At 52.9% G+C, this 27,776-nt stretch overlaps 1 protein-coding gene across 10 annotated transcripts in view; it reads left to right on the top strand.

Annotated features, from left to right (window-relative positions):
• Positions 1 to 752: 752 nt before the first annotated feature.
• The window catches only part of PTPRS (protein tyrosine phosphatase receptor type S), a 205,226-nt gene continuing 178,202 nt past the window's right edge, over positions 753 to 27,776 (top strand). For all 10 annotated transcript variants that reach the window (XM_090026698.1, XM_090026700.1, XM_090026703.1 and 7 more), the window contains exon 1: positions 753 to 955. In XM_090026698.1, coding sequence (XP_089882824.1) covers positions 781 to 955 — 175 coding nt within the window. In that variant the 5' untranslated portion in view covers positions 753 to 780. The remainder of the gene's footprint in view (positions 956 to 27,776) is intronic.

The raw sequence follows: 27,776 nt of genomic DNA on the forward strand, positions 1-27,776 counted from the left end.
GCTAGTCATTCCCGTCTCCCCCGCAGGGCTCACCAGGCCTGCACTTCCTCACCCCAGAGCTACACACATGCACCAAAACTACACACGCATGCACAACAACCCACAGAGCTCTCACACCCGCCAGAGCCACACGTGCACACCCAGCTGTTCGCTCCTGGGCTCCCTCCCTCACACATGCACCAAAGCTGCTTGTTAGCTTGCACACACAGACACAGACGCACACCAAACTGCTCACTCTCGACACCCTCCCACATCCCCACCACAGACACACACACACACACAACCGCTCACTTGAGCTCTCTCCCTCACTCTGCCCCCCCAACCGCTCACTTTTGTGCTGTCTTCCTCCTTCCCTCGCAGAGCTGCTTCAGGGCTAGCTTGTACACCCACACCTATTTTACACACACACACACACACACACACACATTATTCCTTTCTCCACACACACGTGTACACTCAACCTCTCTATATATGGGGGGCACGCAACACAAACACAAACACAAACACAAACACAAACACAAACACAAACACAAACACAAACACAAACACAAACACAAACAGCCTTCGAAGCCATTCTCACCCCGCCTCACACCACCACGTGCCGCTCCTCGCCGGGCCCTTTAAATCTCTCCCCCCCACGTGACAGCGGCGCGGCCTCCCATTGGCCCAGCCCCGCGGCGCGGCTTCCCTCGCCTCCGCAGTGACGCGACCCGCCCCTGGCGGGCGGGGCCGGGCCGGGGCGGGGCGGGGCGGTGACGTCAGGCGGCGGCGGCCCGGGCAATGACATCACCTGTGCGAGTGGCTGGAGCCCGGGCGGGCGCGCGAGCCGCAGTGTCCCCCGCGCCGCCTCCGCCTCCGCCTCCGCCTGCGCGCAGCGTCCGCAGCCGGGAGCCGGGCCGGGCCGCGGGAGGGGGCGCCGCCGGGCTCCCGGGCGACAATGTGAGCGAGCCGGCAGGTAAGGCGGCAGGTGGCGGGGATGGGGATCCTGCGGGACGGGGAGGAGCACCCTGAGGCAGGGCTGTGCCCCTGCCCCAAGCCCCCAGCCTCTGCCCCCCGCCCCCGGCTCACCCCCGTCCCTCCCCCCGGGGGTCCGCGTCCCCTGGAGCCGTGTCCGTGCGGCCGCCGACGCTGCGCCCCGTCCGTCCCTCCGCCCCGGGCAGCTCGGTGCACGCCCCGAGCCCCGGAGCGCTGCAGCGGGCGCGGGGGCGCACGCTCGGGGTCTCTCCGCCCCTTCGGGAAGCTGCTGGACTCGGGGGTCGGCGTGCTCGGAGCCGTTCCCGCACGTTTGCGAGGCGGCGTGCTCGCCTTTCCGCCGAGGGAACCCGCCTGGGTTTTTTTGTCCTTCCCGCCCCTGCCTGCACCCGCCGGGGAAGGGGTGCCTCCCCGCCTCGGGTCGGGCTGCTCTCTGGCGCTATCGCCCCCGTCTATCTGGGCTCCGTGTCCCCTCCAGGACCCTTCCCAATCGCGCCATCTCTTCTCAGCGTGTGCAGAGCTGCCCTGTCCCCCGCTATCTGCTCGGAGTTGTGCCGAGTGGCCGGCTCCCACATCGCCAGCCGGCTAGCGGGGAAACATGGAGCCCTGCCTCCAGCATCCGTGACATGCAGGCGGGAGCAGCTGCTCGTTCCCTGTCTCCGCGTGCAGTGGATTGCTTTGTTCCCGGGTCCTTTCTGTAGCACTAGCTGCCCCTCCTGTCCTGGCTGCCTGGGTGTCCCCCCCTCCCCTTGCATCATTAAACAACAGCTGGACTTCAAAGATTTGATGTCTATGTGGATTGGTTGTGTGCATCTGGGGGGTGGAGGTGGGGGGGACGCCGCACGGCTTACGGGGATAGGACAGGGCTTCGGCATCTGCAAGAAGACCTGATTTGGGATTTAGCCGTGTGCATTTTGGCGGTGGGGGGATGCCGCATGGCTTATGGGAATAGAGCAGGGGGCTTTGGCATCTGCAGGAAGAGCAGACCTGATTTGGGATTTAGTTCTCTCCAGCCCCGAATCAAAGAGGTTCATCGGCTGCTTTTCCTCCCCCACCTTCCCTTGTGAGTTGGAACAGTTGGGGAGCGACCATGTTGCGTTCAGGCAGAGAAATGTATGTAACCTGCTCTTTGCTCGGCAGATTTTTCTCTGCACCTGTGTGTTGGGTCTGAAAAGCTGCTCCCGCTTCCTGCCCTCCGACCCCTTGCCCAGAGCCGGCCATTTCCCTGGGGTGGAACAGAGGGTCGGCGATCTCGCCGCGCCTTTTGCAGGGCTCTGGCACGGGTCTTTGATCACCTTGCACGTTCCACCCAGCCTGTGTTTTTCCTCGGTGGATTGGGTGAGAAACCTGTGCCCGGCTTTTGAATCGTGGGGGGGGTGTTGTTTGTTTTTGTTTTTTAAATAATCTCACCGAAATTAGGTGTGACACCAGCATCCCGGGGAGAGGCCTCTGGCTTTAACCATGCACTGTTAAAGTGTCTGATTGATTTGGGCAGACCATTCTTTCTAACTGTTTCCTTCCACCCTTTGGGAGAAGCGAGACAAACGGTCAAATCTCTCACCTCTTAGGCACCTGCTGCTTCAGCCATGAGGTTTATTAATGGCTCTTGGAAGCAAGGCTTTTTTTTTTTTCTTCCTATTTCTGTGCTTTTTCCAAGCATGTCACGCGATGTGTCTCTGCTCGCTCCCTGCAAAGCCTTTTGGTTGGTTTTTTTTTTTTTTTCCTTCTCTTTAAAAGCTTAGATGCCCATTAATATAGAAGAAGTTTACACTTGATCTGGGAGTCGGAAATGGGGCACAGGGATTTACACACAGTGCATTTTAAAGAGATTGAAAGAAAGAGACTGGGCGTGTGTGTAAATGCACGCAAATCGGAGGCTCGTAAGTGTGACGGAAAATGCTTTTCAAGGATCGCAGCCTCCTGTATAGTAGGATCTGACCAATCTAAAAGCTCAAAGTACGTTTGGGATGGCTTTTTAAACTCAATTTGTGACACCTCGATGCCGAGTTATGGATGCTCGAGTCCTAGTTTCCCAGCCAGGGGGTTTTACCGTGTGTCACTTGTGCTCTGGGATTTGCTCTCGAGTGGTGGGACTATGCCCCTCCAAAGGCGGGGCAGGCGAGGGGGTGGAATAGCTCTGCAGGAAGGAGACAGCCGGGTGGTGGCAGCTGCATGTGAGGCTGTGCAGTTGCTGTGCACCCCTGTGCTCCCGCGCCCAGAGAGGATATCCACCTGCGGATCTCATGGCGCTGTGCTCATACGGACCGCTGGGTGCACTGTGCAGAAGGAAGTGGAGGGGTGGGGGCTGGGGAAGCGAGGCGGTGCCCAGGGAGAGATGCTGTAACCATGGCTCGCAGCATCATGGGGGAACCATTGCGTCATCGTGGGGAGAAGATTCTACCTTCCTGCCTCCCTCAGTTAGTTTTAAAACTAATTTCTCCTTCGTCCTTGGACGTCGGTCCATAGAGTCCTGAGGGCTCCTTCTCTTCCAGCCAGCTGACGGGCACCAGAGCCACCTCTTCGCTTGTTCCTTGCCTTGAAGATTCAAGCGGTTCTTTTTTCTGTTCTCCTTCTGTGTCACATGTCAGTGCAAACTTCTGGCATTTCAGTTGCCGTTCAGTGCTTGCGCTTGGTGGCAGAGGGAAGCTGCTGGTTCTAGACTGAGTAAAGCCATCTATCAATTTTGAGGGTTTCAGGTGATGGAATAAAGGTCTTGGTTTCCCCTGGTCAATGCTATGGTCAGAACCGAGTGGATTTATCCGTGGACAAGTTCTCCGGGCCCGCATTCGGCGTTACATGCTCTGCAAATGGCATCGGGCTGTGGTGTTTAACTGGAAATGCTGCTGGATAAAAGAAAGCTCTTTGCTTCCAGTTCTGCGCAGTGGGATGGCTCTCAGGTGTGTCTTCTTTTCTTTCATATGCCAGCAGTGACTAGCTGTGAGCGGGTCTGGGGGGGGTGTCTCTGAGCATGGACCCCTTGGCAGCCTTCCTCTCTAAGGTGTGCATTGGAAATCTTACCTCCTGTGTCAGAGGCACTGTATATCTGTTTTAGTGAATATATTCCATATGGTCCTGGGATAATTTTTGAGGCACTAGCAGTCTTTCTGGGGGAAGTGGGGGCAAAGAAAGGAGATTTAACTTGAACTGTAAAGATGACTTGGTGCAGAGTGGTGTGACTTTTATGTCTGGGGCTTTTCAGGATTGGGGTGAAGAGTGTTACTAAGGTTCAGGAACCTTAGACCCGGGAATTTGTAGCAGGCAAGCTTCCTTTTTTTCTCTGTTGTGTGGTGCGGAGGGGAGAGCAGAGGTGCCATCCCTGGACGTGGCTGGTTTGCTCCCGGCTGCCGTAACAGAATGCACTGGCTTGTCTTAAATAAGGCTGCTCATATGGAGAAGCGCCTGGGTGTGAGGCAGAGGGTATGGTACATATGGGCATCCTCTTTCCACTAAACATGGCTTTATTTGGGGGCGGTGGGGAGGAAGCTGCAGCAGAGGTTGAACGACTAGATCAGTCTCGATTCCGCCTGTTGCGCCTGTGCTGGATGCTGATTGTCGGCTGAGCATGAGGATAGCATCGCTTGCCTCTGCGACGGCCTCCGTCTGCAAGGCACCATTGTCTGGTCTGCATTGGGAATCTGCTGCTAGTTCCTTGTGATTCTGGGAAGTGGCTGCTGCCCGCCTGCGCTGGAGTTTCCCTGGCTGCCAACATAGGAGTGTCTGGGAGATCAGAGCTCTGATCTGCCTTGGCCAGGAGCAGCATGGCCAACTAGCAGCAACACCAATGAAGCGCTCCGAGGTCCTTGGAAGAAAGGACAAAAATCCCGGTCTTGCAGCCCTGCCTTGCTTCTCCTGCCCTCCTCTGGAAGGGGATTATCTCTTGCTCAGAAGACCAGCGGCACAGAACCACTTGTTTACTGTGGAAAAGGAAGCATGTGATTGTCAGGTCCCTGAAGCCTGTCGTTTGCATCGGCGATGCCTGTGTCTTCCTAAGATGTACTAAAAATAAAGAGATGTAAACCTAGCATGTTTGGGAGATAATTGACAAAGCTTTCATGTTTTGAGCTTAGAACAATTTTCCCCAGCTTGCATTGAGGCAGAATTTATGGAATCAATCAAAACAAATAGAAAATATTAGGCTGGAGATGGGGGGGAGGGTGCCTGTTTTTGCTGCCGTTTGGTGTTGGGGGTTTTTTCCTCGGAGCCATCGAAGTACACTGTGAGCAGACCTTCTTTTTGCTTCTTACACTCTGCTCTTGCTTTTAGTCTTTGGCATCGCTGTCAGAATAAGAGTCTAAAGCACTAAAAGACTGAAGCACTTTGCTCCAAGGGCAATAGAGAACCAGTAACGGACGCTATAAGAATTGGGCTGAGCATCTCGATGAGGCAAGTGGCTTTCATGAGCCCTGCAGGGAGGCTACCTGTGCTGTCCTGGCTTTGTGCCCCCCTCTTCATTGCTGCTGCCCCCAGACCCCATGCACACATGCATCCTCCCCTTGGTTTGAAGCTACTGTCTAGTTTCCAAGGAACCTGCAATGGCCGCTTCCTCCGCACTGGCCGTGCAAGGCTTGGGAGCCCCTCAGGCTCTTGGCTGCCTTGTCTTGCTATGAGCTATGGCTGGCTTCTCTGTGTGCCTGGGGGAGCCGGGCTCTGGCTGTCAGGGGAGCTGCAGCCTGCCGGCTAGCTCAACAGAACTGCAACACCGTGTGTAAACTTTCCGAAGGGGAAGGATAAAAGGCAGCATCTTCCCGTTACGTCCCTCGTGTCTGGGAATTATTGATGAGGCTTCCCAATGCCATCCCCCTTTCTCTCTCCCTCTTGCTTTTTTGCATGCATGCTTCTAATTTGTGCTCCGAGCTGAAGCCGTGGGAGGGAACAGCTCCAGCTTTCCCCGTGTCCAAGAGCAGTAGCAGGTGTTGGCTGCCAAAAGTTCCTCCAGGTACTTGGTGCTGCGGTGTCCCCTGCAGAGGCTGGCATAAGCTGCTTCCTGGGCATAGCAAGTGTATTGCACTAAGATGATGATGCCAGTCACAGCATCCAGATTGCTGGGCAAGGCGGGGGGTGCTTTGAATTTTGCCCAGCTGGTCTCATGACACGCAAGTCTAATCCAGGCCTGTTGGTGAAAACCACATTACAGCTGCTTAGGTGTTGGGAAGCATTGTTGGTTGGCTGAAGGAGGCTTTTTTTTTTAAAAAAAAAAAAAAAAAAGGTTAATCTGGAGGAGTGAGGGGGCTGCTATCTGATTTGTCAAGTTTGTCCCTAAATTGAAGGTGGATGCTGTTTGTCACGGAGACAGAGCATGCAATTGTGGGTGGATCTTTGCAGGGGGGAGCCACTGTTTCCACTGGTTTGGCATCCCACGAAAGGCGAGCGTGGTTCCTAGACTGGGAAATGGCGGGTTGTGGGATGTCTTGGATGTGATGGTAGCCGACGCGAGCTGCGAGTTACCCTTAAGCCAGCACGCGGTAAAACGGAGCTGGTTTATTCGGTAGCCAGTCAGAGTCGGTAACATCGCAGCCGCTGTTGTAATGTTCCCACAGAGGCTGGAGAAAGCAAAATGTTCCAGAAAAGAAAGAAGCCACCTCCTCTCTGAGCAGTATTTATGGAGCTCAGGGGGGAATCTGGAAAGCAATTGACTTTTCTGTTTCTTGCAAGGTGCAAATTAACAAGTGACTCATGCCGTGTCACACCTCCGAATGTGCCGGGTGCCTGGCTGTGCCTGCGGGGTGAGAGCGTTTGCCTGAGACGGGAGGCAGAATCTATTAGCTTGTCCAGGTCTCATCCCCGGCCCCATGCAAACTGAGCTCGAGCTTGCCCGGCCACTGAGGATCCCACTATCCTTCCTTTTTAAAACGGGGGTCTACTGCGACTCTCCCCCCAACTACGTTTTGGTGAGCACCCGCCGTTCAAAGGCTCTGCATGAATGGGCTCCGGAGGATGCCTGGGATTCTGTGCACCGCAGAAAGTACAACACGAGCAGCGTAGTTAATGTGTTTAATCCTGTTACCTTCCCCATCAGTCGATCCTGGCCTGTGCAAAAGCACCGTGGAAAGCAAGACACCGGGGGCAGTAACCCCATGGCATTGAGCTCTGGGCTTTGGTGCCTTCTAAACATAGGACGTCTCTGGTCACTGTGCTGATGGGGAGAGGAATACTCTGTCTCTTGGGGCTGAGATGCAGGAAGCGTGGAGCTCCTGAGAAGGAGGAGACTTCTGCCTCCAGCTCTCTGGAAGGATTTATAGGAGAGACTGTAATGTAGGATGAGAAAAGCCTTTAGCTAAAAATAACGCCAGTGAGACAGGGCAGCATTTCCGGCCTCTTGGCTCCGAGCAATGCAGAATGTGAACCAGCGGCGTGTGCGGTCACTGTGCCCTGGCCGTCTGGGGCACCGTCTGGGTGGTGCTGCCCCGTCCCCCACGACTGCCATCAGGTCTTCTGCTCTCTTTCTCGCCTTGTTTACCAAGTTTTTTGCTTCTTGCCCAAGACCTGTGTTGTTTAAGGTGCAGCCTTCCTGGGGAACGGCCTCCTGCGGTCCTCACGGTTTGGGGCATTTCTGTACCCCACCCCCACATCGCTCAAATCTGAATGCCTCACAGTCTTTAGTGGTCTGGTCCCAGTGCTCTGTGGGGGAGGGTAGTACCGCCACCCCCATCTCGCAGGCAAGCAGCAGAGCGGTTGACCTCCCCAAGGGGACACAAGAAGAGTCGAACTGAAACCGGGGTTTGGGTCCCTGATAGCACTATAACCATTGGGACACCCTTCCTCTGAATATGCCTGTCTCTGCTATGTGGGGGGGGTAGGACCACACTGACAACGCGGTCCTCTCCTCTCTCTCAAGGGTGGGATGGATGGATCTGAAAATAATTTTCCATTGATTCCAGAGCCCGGTGCTGGGCATCCCTGCCCCCTGTTCCAGGCAATGAGCTGGCTGGGGTTTCAGAGAAGAGAGTACATGCTTTTCTTACAATTCTCCCTCCCTCCCCTTCAGAGGTTTGTCATCCTTGAGCCACAGTGGGTTCGTAGTCCACTGTTAGCTGGACTTCATCTAGGATCTGATCCCTCGACAGCCCTTGCAGGCTGCAGTGACTCTAGAAGAAGAGACCATCTCTGGAGCACATTTTGGAAGGGGATGGAGAGCAGTAGGCTCTTCCTCCAGGGGACTAAGACTACTGCTGGGTCTTCCCGGGACAGGCACTTGCCAAGTTTGCTTCCTGTTCAAAAGGCGAAGAATAGAAGGACGGAGGTCTCCTCCTGCTTACGTTTCATGGGGTTGCCCTAATGCAGGGGCGGGCAGTTTTTTTGGGCGGAGGGCCACTTACTGAGTTTTGGCAAGCCATCAAGGGCTGCATGACAGGCAGCCCAGGGCAGGTTAATATTAATTTTCTAAATTTTTCAGGGACCCCATGGGCTGGTTAGAATGGCTTGGCAGGCCGCGTCCGGCCCCTGGGCCGCGTTTTGCCCACCCCGTCCTAATGCAATCTGTATGTGGAGAGCCCTTATCCTCGGGGAAATCCTGCACCCGCAGTCTCGCCAGGCTGGACTGTGCTACCCGTACGCGGTCGGTGCTCAGTGCTGGGCATGCTGCCCTGTGTCAGCACAGCCAGGTGTGTCCTGGGGAAGGAGGGATTGCCTGGTTACTAAAACTCTGGATCACAAGCTGGGAGCAGTGGGTTGCAGTGCCAGCCTGGCCGTCGCCTTACTGTGAATCCTGGGTTGTGCCTCAGTTTGCCTTGTATGTAACATGGGTATGATCTGTTTGCCGCATCAGGGTTTTTGGGAGACTTGGTCTCCTTTCAGAGGAGGTGTTGAGAGCCTAGGCTGGAAAGCACCAGTGTCAGTGCCTCCTTGGCTTTCAGGAGCAAGAAACCGACTTGCAGTCCCCTGACCTCCAGGTTGTTGTCTGTATTTCGGGATGAGCCCTGGCCTGGGGACAGGGCGTAGCTGCCCAGTGAGGACCCCCTGGAGCTGAGGTTTGGCGCACGGGGAACAGCTGCCAAGTCTGCAGCCATTAGCTGAACGCTCCATTACCAAATGCACCCAACCGGTGGTGATTACAACCAGGGCTGTATTTCAGATCAGTTCCTGGATGGGCGAGCTGCATTCCTTCTGCCTAATTGATTATTGGAAACTGTTAATTGTTCCCTGCCAGATTGATTTATAAATTAACGAGTTTGCTGGCACGCTCCTCCTTCCTGTGTGCGGCCAGGGCCCATATTTCAAAAGGGAAAGGGCATAAATACTTCTCGTCATGCAAGAGGAGCCTTTGGTTGCATGAACACTGCTTAACAAAGGGACTCCTGCTCTGCCCTCGGGGGAAGAAGAGTGGGAGCAGCTTGTTATGTGCGACAAATCCTCCCTGGAGGGGTTACATACAGGTATCGTGTGGCAGAACACCTAGCCCTTGGAGGTAATGTGATTAAAGACTAGACTCCTAGGTCCTGGAAAGAGAGTCCAATCTAGAGATCGGGGTGGGAGAGGACTCTGCATTTTGTTCCTGACTGCTTTAACTCGAGCAAGTCCTTAAATCTCTCCAGGCCACAGTTTGCCCAGCTGTACAATGGGGCTAATGCTCTCCTTAGCCTGGCAGGGGTCAATGCAAGTCTTAACTAACATTGGTTGAATCAAATACTGTCTCTTCATTGGACTGAGATGGAGGAGAGGTCTTAGAGGAGGAGTGGCTGCATGCAGCTGTTGCTCTTTGAGGAGGAGCGATCCGGTTTTTCTCTCGGGGGTAGAGAAAAATATTTACTCGTTTTGTGCTGGGGGGGAAAATGTCCCTTTCTGCATGAAGAGAAGGAACAAAGAGTGGACTCTTGCAATGAAATAGACCCTCTATTGTCTTTTTTCTTCACTTGGGGCTAAAGAGATCTCACATGTCCAGCAAAGCAGGTCATTAGAGCATCTGATGTAGTGGTATTGATTTTGGAAAACTATCCAAAGCTTCTGTTTTAAAAGGTATTTGTGGAAATAGATGGCTTAGAATTAGATTCTACCCCCTGTGCATGTTCAGGAGGATTGGAGCAGATCGACCCTTGATATCCCAAATCAGGTGGAGGCTGGACATTTTCCAAATCCAGCCCTAGGCCTGACACACACAGTTAATCACCCGCTGAAGGCGGGGAGGAAGAGGACAAGAGAGAGTCCAATTTTCCTGATTAGGCAGGTAATGATGAAGAAAGTCCTTGTTCACTGCAGCATGACAAAGTGTTTCTTCCTCTACTCTGCCAGGTTTGTCAGATCCCACCCAGCTTGGGACTGCAGCGCTCTCCTCCTTCCTGTGTGCGGACAGGGCCCATATTTCAAAAGGGAAAGGGCATTAATACTTCTAGTCATGCAAGAGGAGCCTTCAATTGCTTAACAAAGGGACTCCTGCTCAGCCGTCGTGCAATAAGAATCCAGGTAGCTCATAACTCAGTGGGGCCAAAATACCCAGTGGGCATGTCTACACATGCGCTTTACTGCGCAGTAGTCCATTTTACTGCACATTTAAAGCGTCACAAAAAATTGTGCAGTTACATGAATGCGCAGTAGCCCATTTTACTGCACATTAGTGTCACTTAAAAAGCACATTGGAACAGCCTAATGTGCATTTATTTAGTACCTCGCTTTGGAGGGCTTTGTACACATGCTTGTGCCACAGCACCGGGTGCTTTGAAAAGTGTCCGGTCCTGTTGCATGTGTATTAGTATAAAGGGTGAAATGTGCATCGGCGCTGAGAAAATCGCGGCAGTGCACTTTTGAACTAAAACACGTCAAAGGTGTTTTAGTTCAAAAGCTCACCGCCACCATTTTCTCGGCGCGGACACACTTTTCACCATTTGTACAAATGTATGTGATGAAGCGCCAGGCGCGTCAGCTTAATTGAATTGAGACGGCTCAATTCAATCGAGTGTGCTCCAATGCACTGGATTTCCAGCACCTCGGAGCAGACAGATGTATGTGTATAAATACCCGGAGGTACTAAATTTAACGAGCATTAGGAAAAGTGCATTAATGCACGTGTAGACGTGTCCAGTGAGTACGACAGTGGTAAGGGCGGGGCTTGCTCCAGAAATCAGTCTGGATGGGGATCCTTCCTGGTGTAAGCTATTCACACAATTAAAACACCCTTTTTCTGCTATGCAAATCTTGGTGTAGTTGTGTATGTCTCGCATAGGTCTTTTTTTTTTTTTTGGTGTCAATACAGATAATGTTTATAGAGCTGCCTCCATGTCCCTTTCTGGCTTATCCACACTTCCACCCAGGTCTCCAAGCCAGGTGGAAGTGAGAGAGAACGCAGCACGGCCATCAAAGTGATTTTTCTGTGCTGTTCGACATGTGGCTTGTGTTCCCAGCCTTAGCTGTTGTTTCAGTCACAAATCTGTTGTTTTACATTGTTCAAATTCTGCAGCATAGAGTAGAAAGATAAACTGAAGACAACTTTGACTGAGCCAGTGTTGGCATCTAAATGTGCGGTGGAGAGTTGTATAAAAAGGATGCTGTTACTCACAGTTTCTACATCTTGAGTTTTAATTTTCTTTTTTCTTTTTAATGAAACTTGAGCTTTGTGACTTCCATTCTCCCCCCTCTCTCCATATTAAAATTCAGAGAATCCTTATTCCCCCATGTCTAACGAGGTATTGGAGTGGAGGACTCTAATGTCCTCATGTCATTTAGGAAATCCAGCGGTTATGAGAAAGCAAAGTGGAACTGCCCAGTCTGGTTTCATCACCTAATCATCATAAAATAGATACAATTTCCCTAAAAGAGCACCCAACAGTGACCAGTAAGTTGGGTTCCTCAAAACCTCCCATCTCCAGCAATGATCCTCTACCCTTCCCTGTCTCTCTCCTGCTGAGATCCTAGCTGCCTTCTGGCACCACCATAGGGATCAATACCCAAAGTCACGTGGCAGGGCAATGCCAGACCTGACGCCTCCAAGCACCCTTGGTAAATCGTTTCCCCTCTTTTGCCTCGTGCATCTGACTTTCACGTAGACCACGGTCTCTTGGAAGCAGGGATGCTGTTGGGATGCGTCTCCAGCGCTCAGGAGGACAAGGCTGGTTGGGAGTCTCTAGATGTCCTTCTTACTATTGGTTTTTTCCATTAAGACCTTAAGCGTGCATCAAGTCCTGACACTGCAGAATGCAAACAGATTGGGTGTAATCAGCCCATTTTTTCTCTCTGCCACTAGAGTGCAATAATGCCGGGGTTTGCTTCTGCAGGCGCCGTCTCTGATCTCCCCTTCCCTGTCTGTTTCTTTGGCAGTGAGCTGCCTGTTCTTGATGTGCGCTCCGTGTCCATCTGTGCTGATTATTTTATAACTTGACTTATTTTTCTTTGACATTGTGGCCTATTAAACTGGAAGGCGGTCTGATTTTGCTAGGCCCCCCCCCCCCCGCTCTTATCACCAATCTCTTGCATCTGTCTGCTTCTACCAGGTCTTCATTTTTTTAGCTTCAGTATCATTTGCTCAGCTTACCAGTTTATCTAATTTGGCGTCCACATTTGCCATAGCTGCCTAGTCTCTGATTATTTTCTGGCTCTGCTCATGTAGCAGACTGTGGTCTGCATCTGTTTGGCATGCCCTGGATGTGAGGTCTTGCTAGCCCACTGCTGTGTGGAAATGTTTCAGCCTTGGGAATGTGAAAAGTAATTTTCAGCCTTCACTGCCCTCTTGACCCTCCTGAATAAGATGAGTATTGGGATACAAGGTTTTTCCAAAGCCTATTTCCCCTCATTTTTTCAGAACAACAGGATGGTGCACAGAGCTATCCAAGAACGTATTTGGCGGATGCATGGAGCTCCCAAAGAGTGTGGCTGGCTGGTATCACTCCCAGGACCTGGTGCTGGGTGGCATGTCCTCTGTCTTTTATGAGTTAAAGTGGCTCAGACTATTTCCTTCTCTTTTGGAGGACAGGGTGACTCGACTCAGGGCTGCTGTCTTCCAGCAGTGCCCACAGCTGTCAACGGGTGCCTCGCACTGAAATGCAGACGGCAGCACAGAACATGATTTTTATGCTGTATGGGCCAGGTCTCAAAGGGCAGGAGTGTCAAACTGATCTGGCTCTGTGGGTTGGACGAGTGGTGCATGACGGGACCACAGGCCCCTTCAGGCCCACAGACCTGTTCTCTGGCCAGCCTGGGATGCATGCTGCATGTGGCCCCAACTTGGGCTGTGCCCGGGGCACACAGCCTCCACTGGGGCGCTACGCATCTCAGAGCAGGTGGAATGGGTGCCCACCGTGTGCAGTGTCCGTCCTGAAGCCCACACACAGGGCTGGGCCAGTGCATACCACATGGGTCGAGGGGAAAGAGACTTAACGGTGGGAGTCTACTACAGACCTCGCAACCAGGGAGAGGAGCTTGACCAGGATTTCTTGGGTCAGCTTACAGAGGTAGTGAAGGCTAAGGATGTGGCAGTCATGGGTGACCTGAACTTCCCGGACATCTGCTGGAAGAGCAGTCAGCCAGGTCTGACCGCTCGCGTCGGTTCTTCGCCAGAGTGCAGGACCTCCATCTAACCCAGGAGGTGCACAGCCCCACCGGGGAGACGCCTTGTTGGACCTGGTGCTGGCCACGGGTGATGACCTGGTGAGGGGGCTGCGGGTGCTCGACCACCTGGGCGACAGCGATCATCGCCTGCTGGGATTCACCATCCAGCGCAAGGTGGCAAAGGCATGCAGTAAGGCAGCGGCCCTAGATTTTAGGAGGACAGACTTCAACGAGCTAAGGAGGATAGTTGGAGAAGCGCTGAGGTCCTGGAGGGGAGGGGAGCCAGGTGTCCAAGGTGAGTGGTCGCTCCTTAAGGAGATGATCCTCCAAGCCCAAAGGAAGGTAATCCCGACGAGGATCAAAGGGAGCAGGAGAGCACACAAGCCTCCGTGGCTCACCAAAAGCATCCGGGAATGTCTCCTTGCTAAAAAGGAGACTTACACCCAATGGAAAGAAGGGGTCATCTCCAGGGAGGACTATTCTGCAGTTGCTTGGGGATGTAGGGGGGTAGTTAGGAAGGCCAAGGCAGAGATGGAGCTGGGACTGGCTTCCCAGATTAAGGACAATAAGAAGTCCTTTTTTAAATACATAGGAGGTAAAAAGAAGGTCCCGGGTAATGTGGGGCCCTTGCAGGACGCGTTGGGAAACTTGGTCATCACACCAGATGACAAAGCTAACATGTTTAATGATTTCTTTGCCTCCGTCTTCCTAAGTAGGGACCAGGACAGCCACCTCCCTGCTGGTCCCCCTCGGGCCCCGGGGGAGGCACACCTGGGCCACGGGTTAGCGAGGATTTAGTTAGGGAGCTTCTGGAGGGGTTGGACGTATTCAAGTCAGCCGGCCCGGACGATCTCCACCCTAGAGTTCTAAAGGAACTGGCCCAGGTCATTGCCAGTCCCCTGGCACGGCTTTACAAGCACTCGTGGTGCTCTGGAGAGGTACTGGAGGACTGGGAGAGGGCCAACGTGGTCCCCATCTTCAAAAAAGGCAGGAAGGAGGACCCGGGAAACTATAGGCCGGTTAGTCTTACCTCGATCCTAGGCAAGCTGTTCGAGAAAATTATGCTGGCACACATCCAGGAGGGGCCAGCAGGAGACTGCATGCTTAGGGGCAACCAACACGGGTTCATCAGTGGCAGGTCCTGTCAAACCAACCTGGTGGCCTTCTACGATCAGATCACCAGATCATTAGATGCAGGGGTAGCAGTGGACATCGTCTTCCGGGACTTCTGGAAGGCTTTTGACACTGTCTCTCACCCCGTTCCCATTAAGAAACTGGGGGCTGTGGTGTAAACACCCACACAGTCAAATGGGTCGCCAACTGGCGGGAGGGCCGCACCCAGAGGGTGGTGGTGGATGGGTCCTTCTCAACCTGGAGGGACGTGGGCAGTGGGGTCCCCCAGGGCTCGGTCCTCGGGCCCACACTGTTCAACATCTTCATCAGTGACTTGGACGAGGGGGTAAAGAGCACCTGTTCAAATTTGCTGATGACACTAAGATGTGGGGGGACGTGGGCACACTGGAAGGAAGCAACAGGCTACAATCAGACCTAGACAGGTTACAAGGGTGAGTGGATGAGAATAGCATGGGTTTCAGCACAGACAAGTGCAAGGTGATGCACCTTGGGAGGAACGACCGGCACCATACCTACAGGTTGGGGAACTCCCCTCGTCAGCACGGAGGCGGAAAAGGATCTGGGGGTCATCATTGACTCCAAGATGAACATGGGCCAGCAGCGTGGGGACGCGGTCAGGAAGGTCAACCGCACCTTGTCGTGCATCCACAGATGCATCTCGAGCAGGTCCAGGGAGGTGATCCTCCCCCTCTGTGCGGCACTGGTCAGGCCGCAGCTGGAGGACTGCGTCCAGTTCTGGGCGCCACACTTCAGGAGGGATGTGGACAGCATGGAGAGGGTCCAGAGGAGGCCACTCGCATGATTGGGGGCAGCAGGGCAGGCCCTACGAGGAGAGGCGACGGGACCTGAACCTGTCCAGCCTCCACAAGAGAAGGCTGAGGCGGGATCTTGTGGCCTGTTATAAACTAGTCAGGGGGACCAGCAGGCATTGGGGGAGTCCCCCGAGCACCGCCAGGAGTGACCAGGAATAACGGTCACAAGCCGGCAGAGGGCAGGTTTAGGATAGACATCAGGAGGCGCGACTTCACAGTCAGGGCGGCTAGGGTCTGGGACCAACTTCCAAGAGAAGTGGTGCAGGCTCCTGCCCTGGGGGGCTTTAAGACAAGGCTAGACGAACACCTTGCTGGGGTCATTTGACCCCAGTGCTCTTTCCTGCCATGGCAGGGGGTCGGACTTGATGATCTGCTCAGGTCCCTTCCGACCCTAGAAACTATGAAACTATAAGACCTAGGGGCAGCACAGCAGGCCAGGCAAGGGGGCTCTGCATGGCAATCTGTGACACAGCAACCACGTGCAGACTAAATGAAATCTCCCGTTTTCGCTGACCCAGCTGCATTTGTGTTTGCGCGACCTGGGATTTTCTGCCGCTTTAAAGTTCATTTAGCACCATATGCTAACACTACTCAAAGATGTTTTAGCATGTGTCGCTCTCGTGCTGCGCCGCTCCATGTGTCGATTTTGTTCGTGCAAACAGGCAGAGACTCCAAAGACTTATAATTAATCCCCTTCGTCATGAGGCCAGTACCAATTTCTCCCTTGTTGGCAATGTGGGTTAGGTACCTAAAAACTTCCCAAGGCTCTGCACCTAGGCGGGCAGTGCTGCCTTAAACCTTCAGCTGTGCTGTGCCCCTGGGTTTCAGCTTTGGGGTCTTCTGGGGTTGGTTGGTTTCTTCTCCTTTGAGTTGTGGCTCCTCTCTCTTCTGCTTCCTTGATGCTGTGGCCATAATTGTAGATGGCCAGTTGCTTAGCAACAGGACATCTTCCTGGGGAGGCAACGCTTGCAGGGCTGCCTGCCTGTGGAGGGGCTGATGGTCGCTTGGTCCCCACTCCTTGCAGAGACCTGAGGCGGTGTCTGCTTCCCTTGCACTCCCTGTGGGAGTGGGGGTGAGGCCTTGCTGTGTGACCCGGGCGAGGCAAGTGGGGATGGTGCAGCAGCCTTGAAAGCCTGCCTCGGGGAACCTGCTCGTCCCATCGCCTGACTTGCAGCGCAGGTTGGATTTCAAACAGGAGCCATCGTGATCTTGGATGTGCAGGGTGCCGTGGCTTGCAACAACACACACGTTTGATGGACTAGGAGGTCTATGCCTGGCCCTGGATGAGATTTGAGATGAGAGAGCGCATGCTTATAGACACCGCCATGTACCTGGGGTTATCTGAAGGCTTAATGGCAGAGATGGGGCGGTAAAGCTCTCAGCTGCATTTTTGACCCCTCCTCTTGCTATCTGGTATTAAAGCATACGCATGCTGATGAGCACATCCATTTTGGTCTGATTGCTTCCTCTGAGCTGCCCCAGACTCCAATTAACAACCATAGTGGTTAACTCTTTATTTTCCCTGGCAGCTTATCAATGGAGAGGGCATGTGCGAGGTGTTACTGCTGCCCAGCTGCCAACCGAGAGAGGAGGCCAGTGCTCAGTGTTGGGACCCAGGCCTTTTCCCCAGGTCTCTGGCACTTGCCTCCCTTCTGCATCCTGATCAGATCTTGTGGTCCCTCTCTGCAGTGGTGTGTGATATCCTGCCTTGCAGCAGACTTTTAAGCCTCATTTTCCCCCCCCCCCCCAGTTACTGTGGTATCACTCATACCATGAGCTGCTTCCTTTCATCTGTCTATAGTTACTCATAGTTAGATTGAGATGTATTCAAGGCAGAGCACAGCCCTTTTTAGGTGTGTTGTACAGTTCCTAGCACAACGGGGCTGGACCTTCGGGGTCCTGTTGCACAAGTGACAAATGGGCTGTAAAAACTGCACGTTTCCAGAGCCATGGCATTTTCGAGTTGAGTGGTAGCAGGTCATACATCTAGCTCTGGAAGTCCTCGGTCAGTCCCCAGTGTGCTAGACAAAAGGGCAATCGTTACACAAGTAATTAACTAAAACAGGCCTATGGAGCTTGCAAACATGACAGTTGGTCTGCACGAGAAACCTTGCAATGATTTGACCAAATGGATTAAAAACCAAAACAAAACAGACTAGTTAAGTTGGGTCTTTATTAACTAGTTCAGCCGTTACTTAATTCAGCGCCTCGCCAGCGGAAACTAAACTGACTTGACGTCGGGGTTTAGCTGGCTGAAGTGCACGTGCATTCAGAGTTTGTGCCGGTTGAACCCAACTGACTTCCCACGCAATTGTCTGAGCCCATGCAGAGGCTGTGATGCGGACTAGCCTTGCATTGCACGTGTAACATGCACAAAGCCTCCCGGGAGCTGTGGACTCATTCTTGCTGCCTTTCTCTTTTGCATTATCACCCTGGTCTCGGGCCAGCATCCCAGATGTTGCCTTATTGGGGGCTTGTAGGCTGGAATTTATCCAGCGTTGTGTAGTCACCTTTTTTTACACTGCAAATAGGCACTTGCAAATCAGTACTCTGGTCTCTCTCAGTTCTTAAAATTCCAAGTAAGTAAACTTTGTATGCGGGTTTAAATAATATAACCCCAAGTACTCTGGGATGCCTTTTTTTCTTACCACCCTAGAAGTTTTCTGTACGTTTCACGGTGCATCTAAAGGGACTCTGCTAAAGGGGGAACGTACTAGAGTCTGAATTCGAGAATGTTTTGGCTTGACTATAATATGGTTTTATTTTTATTTTTTTTTATATATGTTACTTTTTTTTTTTTTTTTTTTTTGCAGGCAGTAAACTGGTTATGAGATGCTTAGTTACACCAGCTAACCGCATGCTCTGGGTACATAAGGCACAAGGCCAGAGGCAAAGCGCACTTGCTCTCTAGGAGAAGTGTCACTGTGCCAGTGCATTGCTCGCCTTGGCTCAATGGTTGCAGCTTTCGAAATGGCTTGAAGGGGAGGTTGGGGGGGAAAAGTGACACTTTGATATGTGCTTGATTTCCCCATAAGCCTGTCTCGAGAAACAGCTGTCCTGTTTAAAATGCAGTGTTTGAGACACGGTTCAGCCCTATCATAACATCTTTCTCTTTGGGCTAGTTACTTAAAGGGACACTGCAAAGAAGAAATGTATTAAAATCCTTGTGTTGCTAATCACTGCTGTAGATAATTAAATCTGAAAGAGTCTGGGGGCGGCTTGCGGGAGGGGCATCTCCTCTACAGTTCCTTGTATTGTGCTTTTTCTGCATTTCTCGCAATGAAATGGGATTAGCCCGTTTTACTTGGTTTCAGACCACCGCTCTGTGCTCTCAGGGGTTGGAAGCTTTGCTTGGGGGGGGGGGGGGAGGACTTGCACTTTTGAAATGTGCCTTCCCAAAATGCTTCGCTTTAATTCTCCTGGGAGGCAAACGGGCAGCACTTCTTAGCTCACATGCATCAGGATTTTTTTTTTTCCTCCTGATGACCCATTCATTCCTCTCTTTAGCCTTGCTTCTCTGCCTGGCTGTCCCTTACTTGGGGCAGAGTGGTGATCCTTTCATTTCTGTGTCGAATGGGTGCAGGTCGGAGGAAACCGAGCAGCGGTTTCCATGTTTCACCCTTGACGGGGATCATTCGGGATGGAGGGAAAGCAGTGACAGCATGGAGGTGGGTCAGCAGAGCATCTGAGCCCCTTCCCACTGGGAGAAGCAGGTGGGGGTACACTGTCCTTGCTTAAATGCACAGGCTAGAAACTAGCTTGGGGAGGTTTGGCAAGAGGCAGGGATGCGGGGAGCTTTTTCTGTCTCGGGGTTGGGCAATAGGGTGTGAGCTTGGCATCATGCATTGAAGGATATGATGCTGCTGCTGCTCCGCAGCCTTTTTGTGAATCATCCTTTTGGACACCAGGCTGGTTGACGAAGGAATTTCCCTCCAAGTGCCAGCGCGGCTAGGGCAAAGCTTGTGGGGTGGGTGGGAGCTCAGTGGGAGAGGGGAAAAAAAGGACGTTATTCTCTAAACCAGGATCCAGTGGGTGTGTGACGAGCAGGGAGGCTATGGTGGCATCCCTTGTATCAGGGTGAGAAATGGCACAGTTCTGCTGGGTTTTTTGCACAGAAAGTAGAGGTTGCCTATGCACACATCTTCCACCTTCTGCTCACAGTCACTGTGCACGATGGCTCTTGATGGCAGTGAATCCTAGCCCGGATGCGTCAGACCATTGCCCATGCAGGGAACCTAGAGAGACGATGCCCTAAAATGCAACCTTTCCTCCAGGGCCCTTTGGGCATGCCTGCCTTGGGGCAGCAGCATATCCTGGCAGGGGCCTCTGCCTGCCCACCTGCACCCACTGCCACGCTCGATTGTGGCAGATGGAGGACACGCCTCTATGGTCGGTCTCAAGAGCGTGTGCAAGAGGACCCCAGCCCAATCAGCACAGTTTGGGTTGAAGGTGGGTAGCCAGGGCACGCATGAGGATGTCCACGGACTGAGATTCCCAGGCTGACCCGCGGGGTGATCTGTGCGGGCAGGGATCGTTGCAGACCAGAGGCCGTTGGTCGGTCACTCAAATTCTCCCCCTTTCATGGTTGCCATTTGATTTTTTTTCTTAACCACTTCTGTCTACCCGTACGCTAACCTATAAAAGTTAGTTTAGGAAGGCTGCCAAGAAAATCTCTCTGTTGCAAGGCCTTGTGGGTAACTCCCTGTAAATTACCATAAAAGCCGTAGTGCTGAGGCTGCTGTGGCGGTTGCTCGAACGCCAGTCATAATGCTCTGTATTTAAAATTCAGATGAATGTGTAATGCATTCATATCCGGATCGCAGCAGCCTGTAGCCTTTCTGGCTTCCATACCCTGCGCAGTCCTTGTTTAATGTGTTTGCTTTCCCAGCAGATTTTTTTTTTTTTTTCTCTTTTCCTTTGGTGGATATAAAAATTCAACAGGTAACAAAATATGGAACAGTTGCAGTTGAAGGAGAAAGTGAATGCCTCCGTGTCTCCTAAGAGGTGCAGCCTCCCTCAAAACCACAGCTCTTCAGCAAAGCGCTGCTCCTAGAACTGCTTTTCATTCCTTGTCCGGTTTGCAGTCTGCGCAAGCCTGTGAGCACTGTCCAACTTCCCCAGATGATGATGAGGCTTTGTGGTAGGGCTGGAGCCTGTATTCAAATGCAGGGGCGGGAAAGCTCTTTATTCATTAAAGCAACTTGTAGCCATGCAGGTTCAGGAGTCTCGAATGTGTCTGTCCGGTTTTGTGTTGGGAGCAGTGGCATCAGGGGCTGAACTCCTGGCCTCTGGCACTGGTTTGGCCCACAACCATAAGCATGTGACTTCTTTTCTAGGTCTTAATTTTCCCCATCTGTAAAATGGGACTGTTTCCCTCTCTATAATGGGAGATCTTGTGGATCTCTGCTTGGTCTTTGTAAGGCTCCAGTGAAAATTGCTGTCTCGGTGCATGCATGCGTGACTCTTCAAATGACTGTGCTTTCTCTATCCCTTGGGGCTACGTCTATTCCTGCTTCCCTGTAAGCAGGAAGCTCAGATGACTGGGTCCAATGCAGACTGTGCCAGAGATCCCCCGTACCAGAGCGGTTCTGTGCAAGCCTGGTAATTGTCAGACGGCATCACTGATCTTCCGTGTGGAATGATGGATCGTTTCATTTAAATTTTCCTGAAATATAATATTAATCACCATGTCAGTGTCCCACCTTCATTATAGTTTACTGATAAACATCTCTAATCAGGGAGCCATCTCTCCGCCCTGCCAGAAGCCGCCTGGGGATAATTAATACATTTTGGAGCTGGAAGAGGGAGTCAGTGATGTGTTCCTTCCCTTCCCACCCTCTTCCCCCTCCTTATGCATTAGAGAATTGCTCGCTTAACTGATAAGTAAAGCAATAAACAAATCTCATCTATCCTGGACAGTAGGTGCATTTGCATGCGCTCGGTTTTGTTTGGAGCCCTGAGGAGGTGGCATGCCAGAGGTAACCCGGTTCCTTTTTTTTTTTTTTTAAAGTTTGTTGGAACATGGTAGTGTCTTAAATGCCTGACAAGGATGTCTCTTCTATCAGAGGGTCTGAGCAAGCTGTGTAAACAAAACCTCACCTGCCCAAACACTAGCTGGCACTCGTGCATCTTCCCCGGGCTTGCAGGTAGGTAAATGAGTCACGGAAGCTGTGTAATTTGCCCGTAATTAAACGCAGAAGGAGTGACAGGGCTGGGGATAGAAGCCAGAGCGCTGTTGTCCTGGCCTGCCCCGTCACCCCCTCCAAGTCTGAGCCATCATCAGTAGGTGCCCTTTCATGCGTGCAGTCGGGGGCAAGGCGGCGCTGAGTTTCGGAGGGTCGGCTCATGCTGTAGATATCTCTCACCTTATGCATTTGCAGAGAATCACGAGGCAGCCTGTGGCACGTTTCCAAAGCACCTCAACCCCCCGCACCCATCCTGTTCTTCCCTGAAGCCCCGAAGCATTTGCCCCTGTGTTTCCCCATCCCTTTTGGAGCAGAGCCGAGCTCACAGAGCGGTAGCGCTAAGATGGCATCTCCTCCCAAAGGCAGCGTAATGGCCTCTGCATCCCCCGTCTCCCAGCAAATGCGAGACTTGCTTCAGTGCTTCAAAGTGCTGCTCACTTCATTCCTTTCTTAATTGGTTTTATTGTCACGGAAGGTCTGATCGCAGGCGCTCGGCGTCGGACTCCATCAGCCAGCCAGGCTGGAGGAGCGAGGGTGTTGACGTGAGAACAAAGTGACGATCCATGAAAGCGCGGGGTGAGGAGTCGGGGTGCCTGGGCTCTATTGCCACCTCTCGCGCTGCCTCGCGTGCGAGACACCTTGGCTGAGTCACTCCGACACTGCCCCCGTTTCCGTCTCTAAACCGAGGGCGAGGCCTACGTCGTTGGCACGCGGAAGCTTAAAATTCACAATGCATGCAGAGGTCTTTAGTTCGAAATGGCTGCTAGCCTTTGCAGGGGGCCCCAGCGGCGTGCGATGGGATGGGTCACGTCTAGTGGAGCTAGAGAGTGAAGTGAAGACGCTTTGTACGGTGTCCTCGTCTCATCTGGGGGGAAGGAGCCCGTGCTCTCTGCAGCTGGCTTCTTGTCTCCTCTTCCAGCATCTCCTTGGTGTGACCTTTAGCCTGCGAGTCAGGCTGTTGGAGATCCCTAGAGGCCTGTGGTACAAACCTGACCTCTTCAACTTCTCTTTTTCCAAAGCCCTTTCCTGTCCTTGCAGCTCCTCTTCCTTCTTGGGTCATGTGTAGCATTTTCCCTTTTTAAACTGAGATTTCCTGTCGTCCCCGTTCCTCTGGGCTCTTAAGTTGTGCAACTTGCTGCATCTCTTTTCCGCTGCTGGGCTTCTTGGAGAAACTCCCCAGAAAAACCAGCTGCCAAGAGGACCGACCTGGTCTCGGAGATGGCTGGCACAGCCTGTGTGTGGGGACAGGCCACTGCTCTGCATTTACAAGTCTCCGCTCTGATCCATCGGAGAAGCAAATGGCCAGTGGCATGCCTGCAGCATGGAGCTCTGTAGCCATCCTGGGATGGGGAGCTGGAGGCTTGTTCGGTTCGGAGTCACTGTCCGGTCCGGAGTGGATGGGTCTTCTAGAAGCAGCAAGAAGAGGAATTCAGCGGTGGGTTTTCCTCTCCGTTCTTGGTGGTCTGGAGGCTCATGGCATACCCTAATACCTAGGAGGAGGAGCTGGCTTGGGGCAACAGCCAGCTGTCTCTAAATCCTAGATGCTCCCAGCATCGGAGCAATGACTCTAAACTCCATCGTGCTGGTTACTCCCCTATATCGGGGTGTCAAGCGCACACCCTGTGGGACCTGTCTGTCTGGCCCACTGGGCTACCATGTGGCACTGGAAGTTGGGGGGTTGTGACCTGCTGCAGCATCCAGGACCCTTTGGTCCCCCTGGGCATGGTGAACTTGGCAGCTTGCTCTCTTGCACCCTCGCTGCCAGTGCCGCAGTGGCTACTGAGGCAACTCTTATGCCCTAGGTGGGATCTGACCTGCAAGAAGCTGCCTTGTCTGGATCTGAACTGGAGCCCCAAGTGAGTCTGATACCCCTGCTAGAAATAATTGTAGAGTTCTCTTGGCCTGCCCTGTCCTTAGGGGCCAGATGGTGGATAGCGTGGTCAGCTGCATCCATCCACAAACGGAGACATGCCCTGCCAGCCCTGTGGATCGTGCAATCTAAGACAAGCCGCAGGACCGCAGCTCAGAGGACTTGATGCATGTCAAGCTCTGCATCTGCAGGGGAGCCAAGACTACGCGAGCTTGATATCGCTCTTGTTGGTCAAATCCAGCGCGTTGGGGGTGCTGTTAACGATTCTGAAGACCTACAGCTGGTGCATCTGAGACCTCTTAAGCCCGAGTCTACCCCACCTGGCTTGAGTGCCTGAAAAAGTGTTAAAGCAGAAGAGCCTTGGGGCCTCATTGCTTCCTCTTGCGGAAGAGATGAAGGTGTATTGCAAAGTGCATGCATTTTGTTTTTTCAGGGACTCGGGTTGGGTGGAATAGGGTTATCTTTCGCATTTGGGCATCTAAAATGCTTACTGAGATGCCTAATAGGGGGAATAAGCTATTGCTTATAGCGTTATAACCATCCAGTCCATCTCCCCGCTACTCCACGGGGGAGGAAGGAAGTGGAGGTCAAGGCCCAGATTTTTAAAGGTGCAATGGGAGGGAAGTCCTTTAATTACCTTTCTAAAAGCCTGGCCTGAAGTACTTCCCTGGAGCTACAAAAGGGAAACCCATTTCTTTAAGGGCAGCAGCAGAACTTGGAAACTCCTGGCTCCCAGAACGCTGCTCAGGCCACTTAACTTGATGTTTCTCAGATTTAGCTGTTCCTGAGAGGTGCAGGCTCTCGAAAGGGGGGTTGTTCAGGAGCACCCTCAATAGGACCCTGCCGGGATAGTGGGAAGCCATCCGGGCATCCCTAGGATCTCTCTGCCTGTGAGTGTGCACAGTCTGTTGTGTGCTGGCTTTTGCCTACACCTCCTAGTTACTTCACTGCCCAGGCCTCGAATTGCATGACCTGACCAGGAGGACCCAAGCCCAGGGGATAACAGGGGAGAGGTTTCCCAAAACCTTGCACGGCTGGTGGAGGAGGGAGGGGTGACTCCCAAATCCTGCTCTTCTGATCTCCGTCAGACCCAGATTCCTTCCACAGTCCCTGCCGCCCACCCGTCTCCAGTGGCTCTTAGCAAGTCTGCAGGGAGACCTCGCGTCACTCCTGGCAGCTGAGGGCCTTCCCTTGTTGGCTTGCAGGATGGGAACAAGCGCCTGATTTTCCTCGCTTGACCAGAACGGCATTAGGTTGTCTCCATCCTCGCTGCGTCTCGGTCCAGCCTGCGGGATGTGTTCCCACCCGGAGGGCCGTGAGGAAGCCTCCCTGTCCTGGGCATCCTAGAAGTAGCAACAAGATCCCTTTAAAGAAAGGGGGAGGAGGGATGGTGTATATTGAGACCTCACTCAGAAGTAGGGAAGGAAGGAGCATAAAATATTAAATGGCCCTTGCAGCTAAGAATTCTCTCTTGCTTTTCTTCGGTCTTCGCAGCCTCGCCAGGCCCTCTGCTCAGGCTGCTGGGGGATCGCAGGAGCAGACAGCCAGCGTCTGACGCCATTCAATATTTACCGGAGGGGCAAGGGAGTTAATCTCTGGAGTTTGATCCAAGGTTGGTAGTATTCCTGGGCAAGGTTAGGAAAAAAGAATAGCAGGGCTTTCAATCCTAGCGCCGTGAGCCCTGCTCCCGGGGTAGTATCATTGTCCCATTTTACAGAAAGGGGAGAGGGAAATGGAGACCTACAGAGCTCACGTGGTAGGAAACAGAGAGCCAGAAATAGCATGCAGGTCTCTTGAGCCCGAGCCCAGTGTCTTGCCACTGCAGATCATTGCCTCACCCAGACAATGCTTTAGACGGCGCAGAAGCCCAGCGGAGGGCTGGGTGGGCAGTGGGATTGCCTTGCCTGTTTTAATTGAGGCTTGATTTTTAAACTCCTCCCGAGTCGGACGAATCCCTTCATTTCCTGCCGCCTTTTTCTAAAGAGATTTCAGTCGTCTTGGTTTTGGTGACAATACCCATCTGTGCAAACAGGTTGCATTCGTGCTTGTCAAACTTCGTGCGAGCCTTGGTGGGGCTGGTGCCAGCCCCCTACTTTTGATGCCTGCCTGGAGGGGATGTGCGAGAAGATCCTTGGTCTTCTCCCAGAGCTGACCTGGTGCCAGGGTGTGGCCGCAGGAGGGGGTCCGGTTTCCTGACAGCACCCCATGCTCCCAAGGATGGGAAGGGCCCCCCGGGCGGGCACGTCCTGGAAAGAGCTGCATGCAGGGAAACTTCTCTTCAAATTCCCGTTTTTGGGGGTGGTTTATCTTATGAAGCACGAGGCTTGCGTTCCCCACCCCACCTCTTATCTTCCAGCCTGGCGATGTCTGTGCTACCAACTTCCCACGTGTTCCTGAGCAAGTTGGCTCCCTTCTGTGCCAGTTCCCCTCTTGCCTTGCTTGCTTATAGTTTTATTCTCTGCGTGATGTGTACAACACGGTCCTTGGCACAACAGGGCCCTGGTCTCAACTGGGACCTCTAAGTACCATTATACCAGGCATTTACATGCGACTTCATTCCAGGTTTCTCCATGAAATGTCATTAAATGTGCTCTTGAAGCTTGTCGGTAAGCATTGCATGAGGCCACCCAGAATGCTTTGCACGGCTCTTTAATCTTCTGAATATAATTATAAGCAATACTTTCAGCTCCAGGTTTTCTTTTTTTTTTCTTTTTTTGGTGGGTTGTTTTTTTTTTTTTTTTTTTTTTTTTTAAAGTTCACTTATTTTAAAATATAACATTTTCTGAGTGTGCTCCTTTCTTTTAAAAAAAAAAAAATCCTCTCTTGAAATCCTCTATATTAAAAAACCCTGCAATTATTTAATCTTGGCAAAAGGCTTTTCTTTGCTCTCAGTGACATTTATCAAGGTTTTACTGAGAACCACAGCTTCAAGCAGACTCGAAGCCAGCCCCTCTCTTGCTCTCCAGGTGTTTACCTAGGGTGTCTTCCATTTCAGCTTCTTGCAGCTGCTGTTACTGGGGGAAGATGATGTTTCTAGAGTCAAGACTAAAGAAGTACATAGGTGCATTGCAGGCTGGCGTGCACCCGCTTTTGCCAAGGCTGGCGTGCACCCGCTTTTGCCAAGGCTGGCGTGCACCCGCTTTTGCCAAGGCTGGCGTGCACCCGCTTTTGCCAAGGCTGGCGTGCACCCGCTTTTGCCAAGGCTGGCGTGCACCCGCTTTTGCCAAGGCTGGCGTGCACCCGCTTTTGCCAAGGCTGGCGTGCACCCGCTTTTGCCAAGGCTGGCGTGCACCCGCTTTTGCCAAGGCTGGCGTGCACCCGCTTTTTCCCACTGATGAGGAACTTTCTCACCACTGAGATCCAGAGCATGAGCATACATGGATGTGTGATAGTCCCAAACAGGTACAAAACTGTCACACGTGACACTTCTAAGGGCTCCACTCTGCTTTGCACACTTTGTGAAGCGAGGGAGGAGGAGGAAAAAAGTGTGTGGATCAGTGAATTCCCTCTAGGAGTGAGCCACCTGACTCCTGCCTGCCTTGGTGACCTTTGCAGAGAACCAGAGATGAGGGGCCACCTGAAATTTGGCGCCGGCAAGTAGAAGCTGCAAATGTTCAGTGCAAGGCTGGTGGGGAGCCTCTCCGACTAGAAGGGCGAGGAGAGGCAGGGGAGCAGACGGCGAAGCCTGTGTGGGAGAAGCTGTTGAGAAGGAGGCGTTGGAACGAACGCCAGCCGTCCGGAACAGTGCGTCCGGAAAGGCAGACGCTGTAAGAACGGAGGGAAGTGCCGCCCTGTTGTTCAGTTAGTTGCCAACGCGCCCCCTCCAACTCTGCGCATCCCTCCTCTCCTCTCTTCGCTGCTGCAGCTTCCTCTGTGTCCTTTCCTCTTCCCACGAATGTGGGCATAAAGGCTGAACGTCCCCGTGGAGCATGCACCTTGGGTGGGTGCATTACCATGCAGAGCCTCTTGCCTGCGGCGATGTCCTCTGTCCACCCTCCTGATCAGGCGCCGCGCCTGGGAGAGCGTGGGCTGCACTACTATCTTTCTATAAAGCCTCGTTGCTTTATTTTCTCTTTCCTGGTGAAATTTCCTTTGCGGTGAGGGAAGACTCGACTAACCCAGCTGCAGGGCATGGTGGAAACCTCGTCACCTTGTCGGCTTTGCATGCGTGCGCCCACCTGCTGGTGCAGAAGCCGGGCCATCTGCTGCTCCTTCTCTTTGAATCCCTCCATCCAGACGGCAGGGCAGTCAGTCCGCTTCCCTTTCCTCTTTTCAGAGCAGGCTGGTTATTAACTTGTCCTTGCATTTAATTCTCAGACTCTGCGTCTGGCC

This window comes from Crocodylus siamensis, chromosome 14 (assembly GCF_052110815.1).
Source record: "Crocodylus siamensis isolate JL-2025a chromosome 14, ASM5211081v1, whole genome shotgun sequence".
Lineage (NCBI taxonomy): Eukaryota > Metazoa > Chordata > Crocodylia > Crocodylidae > Crocodylus > Crocodylus siamensis.